We start from the raw sequence: 12,668 nt of genomic DNA, 5'->3' as shown, positions 1-12,668 counted from the left end.
GAAGCCAAGCATAAACTCAACTACAAAGTTTACAGAGGTTCCCAGCCCCCTTCTTGATTTTCCAGAAGGGGGAGGGGGAAGGAGGGAAAGGGAACTTTTAATAACTATGGCAAAGATTAATGCAATGCTGCTTCAATTACTACAATAAGTCAGTGGTTTGGCACTAACTGGCCCTTCCTCTACCCAATCCTTTTTGTCACTCCGAATTAGAGCAAACAAAGAGGTTTTTTCTATTACTCTGTTGGAGGTTGAGAATTTTGTTTAATTGCTTGGACATTCAGCACAACTGTTATGCTGTAGAAGTTGCAGAGACTGGTAGGCTTGCAAAAAGTGATGTTTAACATAATCCAATGAACACTAACCAGTTTACCAACTTGCTTTCTCACCTGAAATCTAAGTTGTGTGGCAATTTAAGAAAATATTTTTACTCCCACTTGAGAGTAAGTTCTCTTTCTGGTATTGGAAATTTAAGAAAAATAGTGCATTTGTGACTTTTGTAACTAAACTAGCTTTTGCAGATTTATTTAGCTGAAGGATACCTAAACACACGTATACACAGTAGGAGGTTGAAGTGGGAAGCACCTTTGAGATGAACCCGAGTAGTCTTCCAAAAACAAAAAAGTAAGGTTTTGTGTAAAAGATATTCCAGAAAGTATACAGTACTAGAAAGTAACCTTCCCAGTAACTTTCAACTGGATGCTTGAAACAGCACAATTAGTAATGATAACATTTTACAATAAATATCCAGTATATTACAGTTCTGTATTAAAAACTTCCTCTGAGTAAATTCATATGACCCCGCAGACGTGTCAGCAACTGCTAAGGTTCCTATAGAGTTTACATATGGAGGTTGAACATGCCAGCTTGCATACAGCTTAAACCTTAGCACTAATTGTTTCATTCAGTTATATCCTACTGTTTCATTTTGAGATTAAAAGGTTGAACACTTATCACCTATGTACAGGCTTAACTATTTTATTCGTAAGTGAGAAGTCTGTTCAAAACTTATACTTGTGGTCAGCAGGTACTCACCCCACCCCAAAGTTTTATAGCTTACAAGTTATTTGGCTTTCACGGGTACTGACTAGCAATCTGGTTGAGGTCTCAGTTTCTGTTCCTTCCCAGAAAGGGTTTGTGCAAGCAAGCAGAACAAGGCCTGCATAAAGAAAGCTGTATGTCTAAGAGGAGTTGCAATACACAGCCTCTTCCAAACACAGGAAAGAGCTTGGAGACAGCAGAGGAAGCAGCTCCGTTGGAGTAATATGTCCCAGGTGACAGCTCGTAATAGCTCTACTGTTCAACAGAAGGAGCCTTCAGACTCTTCTGGAGCTGAAGAGCTCATGCCCAAGAACTAGCTGGTAGGATTGGAACAAGGCAAGAAAACCTACATGGATTTTTCAAGTTTAGCCTTTATTAACAAGCTTCCCACTTCAATGCACCTGCTTCTTACATTAAAGGGCAACTATTTGATGAGAATAGAATCAGGCTATATCCAAAAGGAGCTGTAACTTCTGCTTGTCCCCACACAGCAACTTAATTAAGGTGACACCCATGACTTAGCCAATACAGCCCAGCAGGCTCCTCATCAACTGCAGAGGTTCCAGAAATAATCACCATTCTGCTATTATTTTGGCACTTCTGTAACCATGCCTATTTAAAAAATTAATTTCCATAGCTTTTTTCCTTGTGTACTGTTCAACATTCAAAGGACAAGCCTGCCTCTGTCATCCATGCAGAATTGACTCAATTCTGCAGTGAGGAGCAATGAGAACTACACAGCTGCAGTATATCCAGACATTTGAAAATGGCATACACAAAAACATTAAAGCATAAAGCTTGTACACTAACCACAGCAGTATTTGCTTTCCCAAATTCCTAGTCAGGATTGCATTTGTGCATAATATTTAATTGAGGACCAACATGCTCAAGTCGTATCTTCTCAGACAATCAAAATACAGTTAAGAGTTTAATACCATTACACATCACTACTCTCACAAACAGAAAATAAACATGGAAGAGAATGCACAGTATGATACTGCCATCAGTGTGTCCATTTGAAAAGTTTGCTTTTTGTCTTTTTTTTTTAATCACCTTACTGAATTCTTTGCTGAATAAACGCTACCCAAGAATATTAAGTACTGTAAAAATCTTTATGAAGTGCAAATTTACTTCCAATCCTCATAGGACAAAGCCTTGTAGTCTTTACCTACTGCCAACCTGAACTGAGACTGCATTGAACCAATTTGTAGCTCGAGTTCCTTAAAGAAATTAGACAACTTTATTATTTAGAATTTACTGTCTCCTATTCAAGTGACTCAAAATTGACTCAATTCTGCAGTGTGGAGCAAAGAGAACCACACAGCTGCAGTATATCCAGACATTTGAAATTGGCATACACAAAAAACATTAAAGCATAAAGCTTGTACACTAACCAAAGCAGTATTTGCTTTCCCAAATTCCTAGCCAGGATTCCATTTGTGCATAATATTTAATTGAGGACCAACATGCTCAAGTCATATCTTCTCAGACAATCAAATAAAAGAGATACTGGACTTTTCCTATCAAGTAGGATAAGCTCTAAATAATATTTCTCATTAGTAAATACCTATATGTCAAGGAACCAGGGAGCAAAGACATTCTGTTGGCCTTCGTAATTAGAAACCAAAAAGAACTGGTCGGAAATGTAAAGGCAGGAGCAGCTTTGGCTGCAGTGACTATGAGTGGTGGAGCTCAGGATGCTGACAGGCAGGAACAAGACAAATCAGCTCCTGGATTTCAGGAGAAAAGGCTTTGGCCTCTTCAGGGATCTAAGTAGTAGAATCCTATGGAATACAGTCCTGGAGAGATGGGGAGTTCAGGAGAGCTAACTGATTTGCACACACCATCTCCTCCAAGCTCAAGGGTGATCCGTTCTGTTCAGCAGAAAGTTAAGCAAAAGTGGCGAAGAGCCTGCGCAGATGAACAAGGAGCTCCTGACAGAACTCCGACATAAAAAGGAAGCATACAAGAGACTGTGCAATGGACTAGCCAGAGACACTTGACTCTCCATCCTTGGAAACATTCAAAACCCAAATGGACAGTCCCAGGCAACCAGTTCTAGATGACTGTGCTTCAGGTAGGAGGGTAGGACTAGACAATCTCTGGAAGTCCCTTCCAACCTCAACTATTCTGTGTGCAACTTGTGATGGAAAAAAAAATAATAATTTCTGCATTAAAATAGCATTCCAAGGCTTCTGAAGCAAACAGCAACAAGGCATACATTTTCTATAGGTAACTGTTTGTTTCTGTCCCCCAGAAGGCTGGCATAAATCAGTTTCCTACCCTACACATGAAGCTGGAGTACCTGGAAACTGTTCCAACATTTGTGCTCTCAGTGACAGCACAAGAGTTACCACCATCATCATTTAAGAGTCAACAGGAGCTGACACTTCAGCAATCATAGTAAGCGTTAGGGAGTTCTCTCCCTCCACCGTTTCTCTCCTTCAGTCAGGCAGTACTCAGATAAGTTATTCTGAGGTATCACAGGAAATTATTTACTTCAGAATAAGGTAACTTCTTCTGAAGTGAGTTGTTCGATATATTTTCACAGAAATCTTTGATTCTAGTCTCAGGACAGAGGCAGACAGTACAAGTCATACCTTTGTACATTTTAGTAGAGAAGGCAAATAAAGGAAGGGCTTGCCCTCTGTGCTGATTCACTATCCCATCTCTTCACATGCTTAAAAATGCATTGGAGCTTGAACTTAGTAGCAGGAACACTTTGGATCTACTTCCATCTATTACACATGTAAAGATAGTCCCCCAGCAGAATTGTGTTGCTAGAATGCTAGGCTCATGTTTTAAGCAGATACTTGCTCAAGAAATATTTAAGTCTAAAGGAAATCCAGTCTTTATTTTATCATTTCAGCTCTCCATGCCGCAAATCATCTCGTATGCACAAAGCGTCTTCTGAAGTGCAGAAACTTGTAAGGCACCTGTGGTGCCTTTTCATGCATCAACACAAATAGTTACTTTAGACTCCAGTAATGCGACATTCTAAAATGTTAACTCTTACCTGATGTCATATAAAATACAAGAAGAAATTATATAATGACACAAAACAATTTAGCACATATGTATAACAGTTAAGATACATTAGTCCCTAGTATGAGTACCTGCTGCTCTGTTTAAGTTATGTCAAGAATATCATCATTTTCCTAGAATTAAGGACTGTGGCAGCAGAGGCAATTCTGTATCAAAATGAATTGTTTCTCAGCATTTGATTGATCAAATGATGGAATAGGATTTCTGTGTCACTAGGAAAAAAAATGACATTATATAGCAATGTTCTTTGTCTTTTAAGGTCTAGTTTGCCAGTTTGACTTTTGAGAGGAAAAAACAGCACTAGTAGAAAACAGATACTGCTAAACAGTAAATCATCTGCCTAAGTATTTGAGGTGAGAAACAAAGCCAGCAAGACCCAGAATATACAGTTGAGTCAGAAAGACAGGTTTAGGAAGAATATACTCATGTCATACAACAGAGCAGTAGCAATAAAAAGCTAGTCTTAGTTCTCTGTGAAGCCACTAGCAAACTTAGGCAATACCCTAGGCAGTGTCAAATCAAAGCTGACTGACCTATTCTTTCCTTTGAAAGAAAGAATTGGCAAAAGTGACATCTGGCTTTTGTCCAGCAATTATTGCAGGTCTGGAACTCTGGAAACATACCCCAGCATTTGCAACCAGTTAACAATTTCAGGCATTGTTTCCAGCGATGAGTGTTAACACCACATGTTTGCTAATGCATCTTTAAAACCATCACTTGGTTTCCCAACCCCTTCTGCCACAATCCTCTCAGACTTGCTTCATCAACCTAAATTTCAGTCATACTGGAAAGAAACATGTCAATGCCTCGAAAACTGCACACTTCCAAGTATAAGACATACTGGGCCATATTCTGTTTGGTTCACTGCTTCATTAAGCTCTATAAATGAATTCTGTAGCACGAATCTGTAGGTATCAATGTATCAGAGTATCCTCTCGTGTCAAAGCACAGTGAAAACTACATTACACTTACTAAATTACAAGCCAGAGAGGAGAATTCTCTCGTCCTCTCTCCCCCCCCCCCCCCCACCCCTTAAATTTTACCAACTCCTTTCTTACTGGAGAGGTTCACTTACACAGCAGAAAGCAAACGTGAAGTTTTCCAGAGCAGGATTAGTATAGACCATCTTGTCAGCACATGGAACTTTTAAGCCCAAGCAACCACTTTAACGTTATCCATTCCAGAATAATATTACCAGTTTTTATGCCCAAGAAAGCTGCATCTAGTTACTAACAGAGGCATTTACCATCTTCATGGACATTTAAAGGAACAAAAAACAAAAGATCCCTTTTATAGCCGATAGAAGAGACTGGTATAAATCAAGTTCCCAAACATTAACAGAACAAAGATTATTCCATTCAAATCAAACTGATTTATCACTTATTTAAAGCTCATTCCTAGGAGATAAAAGCAAGAAACAAGCCTCTGATGTGCTTTTGTTATTACAAAGTTGCTTTCTTCCCAATTTGACTAATCATTAAACACCCTCACACACACCCCATGCGCACACACTAACTGGTTTTATCCACTTTCTCAGAGCAGATGGCCACTGTTCCACCATATACAGAAATACCATTACAATCATTAAGAAAACGCAAGTGTATCAAAGGAGAACGTTCTGCTTCAAAGAGGAAGGACATCTTTAAAACAGATGGAATTAAAACAAAACAATAAACACAGCAAATCTCAAAGAAAAACAACACCTCTTTTTAACGCTGATCACTTATTTTTACTATACGCATAGAAATCTACAATGGAAAGATCCTTTTAATTCACTGAGGCTCTTCTAGCACTCTAGTTCACTTGTCATTTAGCAGTAAGTTTTGGAACACAGTATAATTCTGACGGGCTGCTGTAGTAATCCATTCTTTCACTTCCATCCTCCCCGAAGATATTCTTCGAAACATAAATTACTGCAAGATAATTTCTCTGAAACAATCATTTCACTAAGCTGTCCTCAACAGCTCATACCTCTCTCATGCACCTTGAGATAAAGGAAAGTCAGCTATGCCGGAAGAAAAGCTATGGATGAAGCAGCCGTTTTACAATCCACTCTCCAGAACGATCAGGCCACTTCTTACTAGAAGTGCTTAGCCATGTATTTGACTACTTCTTCCGACAGCAGGACAGTGGTTGCAAAGCTGGTTTCATCTTCCACAAATTCCTCAACACAAACCATTCCTGAGCTTACAGGCTGCATGTTTTGGCAGCAATTCACAGCCTGTCCAGAGAAAGCACACAGCTCTCTGCAGTATGCAGGGAACACTGCTTTCCCAAGGAACTTCTCACACCCAACAGGGGCCCATGGATATGCACCCAGGAGATGGTAATTGCTTCAGATTGCACTTTCTCCATCCGCCAGGATAAGATGAGACAGCACAGCTGCTACAGCTAAACTAACTGTAGCTCTCCCACAGCTTTGTTACTTTACATCACTGCCTAAGTATTTGTATTGCAGTTTGTATTTGTATAGAGTTTCACCTGTTTTAAGAGTTACCCTTGTATCTTTGGTTGGACATACACAGGCTGCTTCAGCTAGTGGTAGTTAAAGACACCCACTCTCAACCTTAGGAAGTGGACAGAAACCTCTATGACATGAGTGACCAACCATACTACAGGAGTCAGTGTGCTTGTCAAGAGTAACTTCTAATTAAGCTTAATCTTGCTCTAGACCATGTTCATCAGTGTTAGATAAGTAGTCCTTTGCCCTGCAGGATTAAAAAAAAACATCTGAATAACCATAGCTGCAAGACAGGATATTCATAATCTTTATTGATAATTAGCCCAACATGCTACTTGTGGTTGGTGACTAAGATGCAGAAAGATATCCCAATTGTTTCATAAGCCTCTAAATCTCAATAGAGGAATAAAAGCATATCCTAATATCCATCAAGGATATGTTCCAGAGAAGTGCAATACTTAACAATTTAATAGAGAGCAAAGGAGTTATCTCCTTATAAGAATTCATGTGATAGAAATGAGATGTATGCAAAGACTTATGAAATACATAGATTTAAATGCAAAGGGACACCATAAAGGATGGAGAGGTAGAAGCAGCAGCTAGAAGAGATGCTGGCTTTTCAGAGCAGATCACTGTTTTGAAAGACCTCAGACACTTATTCATGCTAAACACCCGCCAAGTGTTTCACTATGAGCATTTCAAATCAGCATCACTTTCCTCAGGCAAATCAAGCTTAATCAAGGATGAAGGACAGAAACACAGGTGTAATGGTCAGGCATTTAGTCTCATAAAAGCAGCAGCTGGTATCTTTCAGAATGGTCATCTGGTCCAATATGCCAGCCTCCAAGCTGGCATCAGCTCAGATCACTCATCCTGCTCTGGCCTCTCCATCTTCCACCCTGTGTATGATGTTCCTGTGAATTTGAATTGTGTGCATTTAAACTCCTTTCGTAAGTTCCCCTCTATTACAAGGGCTGTGGGGCAGCTCCAAAGGCAACAGAAAAGTGATAGAGCTAGCCATGTTTGAGCGGCCAGAAAGCCAGAATCCATATGAACTAATAAGCAAAAGGAGTTTTAAAAAGGCACAGTAGAATAGCATACTGAGCAAGCTCCAAATTATTCCCCATCTCTTTAGCTTGATTTTTTTCAACTATTTCTTCCAATTTACAACATTAAATCTATAGGCACATGAAATACCAAACAAAACTCCAACCCTCCCACAAGAGGCATACATCAACTCCAAATATAAGCCAATAAAAACTAGTATCTTCAATTAAAAAGACTAATTTAGTACATTATTCATCTTGTGATATTCATCTGAAGCCTCTCCCTCATTTTATTGGCCGCAGCCAAAGGGAAGTTTTTCTGCAAGAAGCTTCTGTCAATTACCTCTACATACAAAAAATTTTATACGGGCAACAGGTTGAGTTTTATCTCCTAATTGAAAAAAAAAATCAATAAATGACTACAACATGATTTGAGTTTCATTCTACAAGATCTATGCACTAACAGAATATCCAAGACATGTTAGTTCCTAATATGTAGAAGTTGCATTCTACCACAAAAGGGCAAAACACTAAGTCTTCAGTATTTGACATGGGGAAAGAAAACAGCATATGTAAATATTTGGTTATTTTATCTTAGTTTTAACAACAATTGATTTTCTCATACCTAGGTCTACTTTGCAATTATATTCTGACAAACAAGCATCACTACAAGAGGCCTTGCTGCATGTGCAAGCCTTACGTGGGGGGAAGAAGAGGTAAAAGGTAGCTTCAAGTAAACCTTAAGATGCTGCACATCATTTACAAATGAACATGCATGTGTATGCACACAAAGATATGAATGTTGAATGGTAAACCTAGGTCTATAGTCAAGTTACCCAAAAGAAGGGCTCCCTCTTAACTCCTCTTATGCCAAAATGCATTAAATTAAGGCTCTACAGAAGTTCCATCAACCTCTGCTCCTTCTTGGTTTTAATGTATTGCACATACTCCACCACAGGAACGAAGAAGTAACTTCTTTTTTAAAAGGTTACTGCAAGTGGCTACTTCCTTGACAGTGAGGCAGAAGCAAATAACATTTTCCTCGTTTCCTAGCCCATTTCTCAACTTAGCATAATTCCTAGACCTCCTACAGAATGAGTCTCAGCTCTTCAACTACTGCTGCCAGCAGTTACTTACAGGTGCAGTAGTCCTACAAGTCACATGAATTACATACTGCACCTTCCAAACTTTGGAAGTCCTTACTTCAGCCAGGGGAGGTAGACATTTGTGCTACTTTGTATGGCAAGTTACCACTGATAAACTGAACTTCCATTGCATGTTACTGCTGCTCAGTACTTACCATCATGTACACTTAGCAATATCTATGCTCTGTTAGCAACCCACAGCACAGAGAAAGAACAAAAGCTAATTAGCTATTGGCTAATAGCCACCTTGCCATCTTTGTTATATGGGCACTTCCATCTTTGCTACACCACCTGCGCAGCAACTAGAAGACTAGTATTCAGATATCCTGTCTACACAAACATTCCCACTTCGGTGGAACTGCAGTTTCACAGATCTTTATACTTAGAAATAACGCATTAGATACAACTCACAGACAGAACTTTATTTCTTTATTTTTCCTCAAAGTAGTCAAAGTTATACTCTACCAAGAAAGGGACACTTTCTTGTAAGTACCACCTCAAATTACACTGCTCCTATTTGCTCTTTGTGAATTAAAACAGGGGGAAAAAAAATCAATATTCTTTCCTTTTATCTATCTAATGGGTTTTAAAAGGGAACTAGAGGCCTCCAAAATCCACAGCCCAAAATAGAAAAAGAGCTGGCATTAGCAAGCTGTAGAAAGAAACACATTCTGTTTCTGTATTTCTCTAATAAACACTGTTATCTGATTAGGTTTCTTTTGAGAGAAAAAGGAGGAAAAACCATCACACAATCCAGCAATACAAGCTAAGCTTGGAGAGGCAAAGCTTTACTGCAAAGTCTTCCTTTCAAGGAAAAGTATTTCATACACTCAAGCTTCATACCCTTACAACCAATATTCTTAGTCTCCAGCAGTGAACTGATGCAATAACTGTTCTCCATTAAACTCCGAAGTTTCAGCCGAAACGAACAAGGAGCCCTGGTATTCCAGATAACGCATTCTGCACAATTCTTGGAATCATAGGGACCAGAAGTTACAGTTACACTGTAATAGACTGCAGATCTCAAAGTGAGAAGATATCATTGCAGTAACAAGCAATGCAGACCTAAATCCAATGAATGCATATTACTTAAAACAATCATCTTGACATTGTTTTATATTCAGAAGCCTTACAATTTCTCTTCCGTGGTTTATTACGTGTTCAGCATGACCTGCATTTCAAAACAATGCCATGTTTCCTGCATCAGTAATACATGTGTCAGTCAACAATGACACAATGTTTTTTATCTGTATGTAATAGCATAGTTAAGATAAAGAAGAAACACTGTCCTTCTCCATTTTAAGTCAAATTATGTTGAGAAGAGATATTGCTTGCCATAAACAACTTAAGAATTTTACAAGATTCATAGTGAGTAAGTAACATCTGATGTTAGAAAATGAAACCAGAGTGTCTGTAAATGAACCTAACAGATGTTCATGGCAAGCATTCTATTTCCTTAACCATTACCTGGAGAAGTATGCAGTATTTCAAAGCTTCCTGTATCAAATCAGACACATTTCTGCATTGCAAATTTGCTATTCTTGATACAGTTATTTAGAAAAAGAAAAGTATTAATGCAATCAAAACATTTCAAACATGTTAGTTGCTTGCACTTCTCAGACTAAAATGCTCATATTGCAAATACTCATATCTTGAAAACCTCACACTACATATAGTTGCCTTCAATAACTTAAGAGCTTCAAGTTGATTTTCAGTCATCTTTAGCTTCCCAAGCAGTTACTCACACTTGAGGATATATAACATACAGACCTACAGCTCCAAACTTTGCCTAAAAACCAAGACCAGTCCCTCCGCAGCCCCCGAGCTTTTCACCGCCAGCCTTCATCTTCACCTACACAAATCCACACCAAAAGCCTTCCCAATTTCCACTTTTTCCCCCCATAAAAGACGGGTAAATAAGCACTCCGCCCGTTACACTGAACGCACTTTAAACAGGAGTTTCTAAGACAGCAAAAGGCGTGCGGGGCACCACAGCGGGGCGTTTCGGGGGCGAGGGGGGCGGCCCCGGAGCACCTCAGGGCGCGGCTGCCCACCGCCGACCGCGGGCGGCAGCGCCCGCCTCGGGGCCGCTCGGGCACCGCCCCGGCCCCGCGCCCGGCAGCGCCCGCCGAGGTCCACGAAGCCTCTGACTCCCCCCTCCCGCCGCCGCCGCGCCCCTCCCGCGGCGCCCGTTACGGCGGCCAACGGCCGGCGCGGCCGCGCGCCCAAGTTCGCCGCGGCGCGGAAAGTTGCTGCCGAGAGGGGAGGGGGAGGGAGCGGCGCGGCCGCGGGACTCACCCGCACCAGGTTGCTGACAGCGGCCTGCACGGCCGACACGGGGGCGGTGAGGTCCGGGATGGCCTTGCCGTCCACCTCGCCCTCCTCGTGCATGATGACCAGGTGGGAGATCTGCTGCGCCACCGGCTCCAGGATGCTCTCGATGGTGCGCGTGTGGAAGACGGGCATGGCGGCGGCGGGGCGGGGGCCGGGGCCCGAAGTCCGCACAAACTCCTGGGCAACTCTGTCCCGGCGGGCCGGCGCCCCACGGAGAAAGCCGCGGCCTCCGCGGAAGAAACGGGGGGAAGAAAACCCAAACCTCCCCCACCACCGTCGCCGCTCCCGGGCGGATTACAGCGGCCCTAAGAAGTCGCTCCCCGGCCAGGCTAGCGGAGGCGGGACTGGGACTCGAACTCGCCGCCCCGCCACCGCCTCCCTCCAGCCGCGCGCACCCCGCACTGGCACCCGTCCGCAGCCAGGCGGCGGGTTTTCAGCCAGGACACCCTACCCCCACCGCCGCTCCCCGCCCCCTCGGCCGCCCTCGCCCAATGGCCGCGCCGCGCCCGCCGCTCCCAGTGGCGCAGCGCCGCGTCCATCAACATTCCAGCGCCTCCGCCCTCCCCCCCCCCCCGCCTTTCCCACCCAAACCGCCTTCCCAACCAAGCTCGGTTGCGCGGCCGCCGGTTTCCCAGCGCTGGGATGACGTCAGACATTCTGGTGTCCATATAAGGAGATGATTAAAGCCAGGCCGCCAGCAGAGCGGCCGGGAGGGAGGGGGCGGCGGTGGCGGGATTCCTGCGCCCCGGGCCGCCCTGCCCCGCCCCCTCCCGCGGCCCGGCGGGAGCGGCGGTTTCGTCCGTTGGGACCGTTGCCGGCGCGCGCCGCTGCGCGGGCTCGTGCCCCTGCCGCTGCCCCTGCGCGGCTGGGGAAGGCGGCGCCCCTGTCCCGCTCCCCGTCGCCAGCGGCCGTTTCGGGAAGGTTCCCTCGGGGAGCGCCACGGTCCCGGCGTGCCGTAGCCGGGGACGAGTTCAGTGAGTCGGGCGGCCGCGGAAGACCAGCTGCGCGCTCTGCCCGGCACGCCGAAGCGCTGGTATTTATGAGCCTGTTGCCTTGAGGCCTTCAAGCAGCGCTCTCAGTCTGAATAAAACTTGGTCTGTGAGCCCGCCCAGTGCCCCGTGGCTGTCGCGCTCTCTCCCTGTCAGGCGCTGCCTGTGCGGTGTCTGGTGGCACCGGGAGCACGCGTGATATGAAACAAAGCGTGTGAGTAAGGGCTTACAGGACTGCCCTCTGTATTTCTTCCTTTCCTTCATAACGTGGACACAGCATTAGATTTGGGGGAAAAAAAATGTAATACTAGCTTCCAGGTAGTTTTCACTTTGTCCTGATGCTGCTATAAATCAATGTTCCTGTCAGACTAGCTCATGAGAGATTTCATTTCTAAGTGCTTCAGAACAAACAGGATACTCTTTCTGTGCACCTTCTAATCCTATCAATAGACAATAAAATGCATAGAAAGAGTAACTAAATCAGTAGGTGTTCTGGTGCCCGTAAGGATTTGTCATTATAACTTGTAGTAGTTGTTACTGATGGAGCTCCTGGGATAGTTATAGGCTTTAGGCCTAAAGAAATAAGCAAAACAGATTTGGTTTATGTTAT

General features: G+C 43.2%; 1 protein-coding gene across 4 annotated transcripts in view; it reads right to left on the bottom strand.

The window, feature by feature from the left end:
- The window catches only part of VCL (vinculin), a 63,438-nt gene extending 51,976 nt beyond the window's left edge, over positions 1-11,462 (bottom strand). For all 4 annotated transcript variants that reach the window (XM_062580685.1, XM_062580682.1, XM_062580683.1 and 1 more), the window contains exon 1: positions 11,034-11,462. In XM_062580685.1, the coding sequence (XP_062436669.1) occupies positions 11,034-11,201 (168 nt within the window). In that variant the 5' untranslated portion in view covers positions 11,202-11,462. The remainder of the gene's footprint in view (positions 1-11,033) is intronic.
- Between the last annotated feature and the right edge of the window lie 1,206 nt (positions 11,463-12,668).

This window comes from Rhea pennata, chromosome 7, assembly GCF_028389875.1.
Source record: "Rhea pennata isolate bPtePen1 chromosome 7, bPtePen1.pri, whole genome shotgun sequence".
NCBI lineage: Eukaryota > Metazoa > Chordata > Aves > Rheiformes > Rheidae > Rhea > Rhea pennata.
Note: the sequence above shows the minus strand (reverse complement) of the source record. Positions and strands in the feature narration are given on the sequence as shown.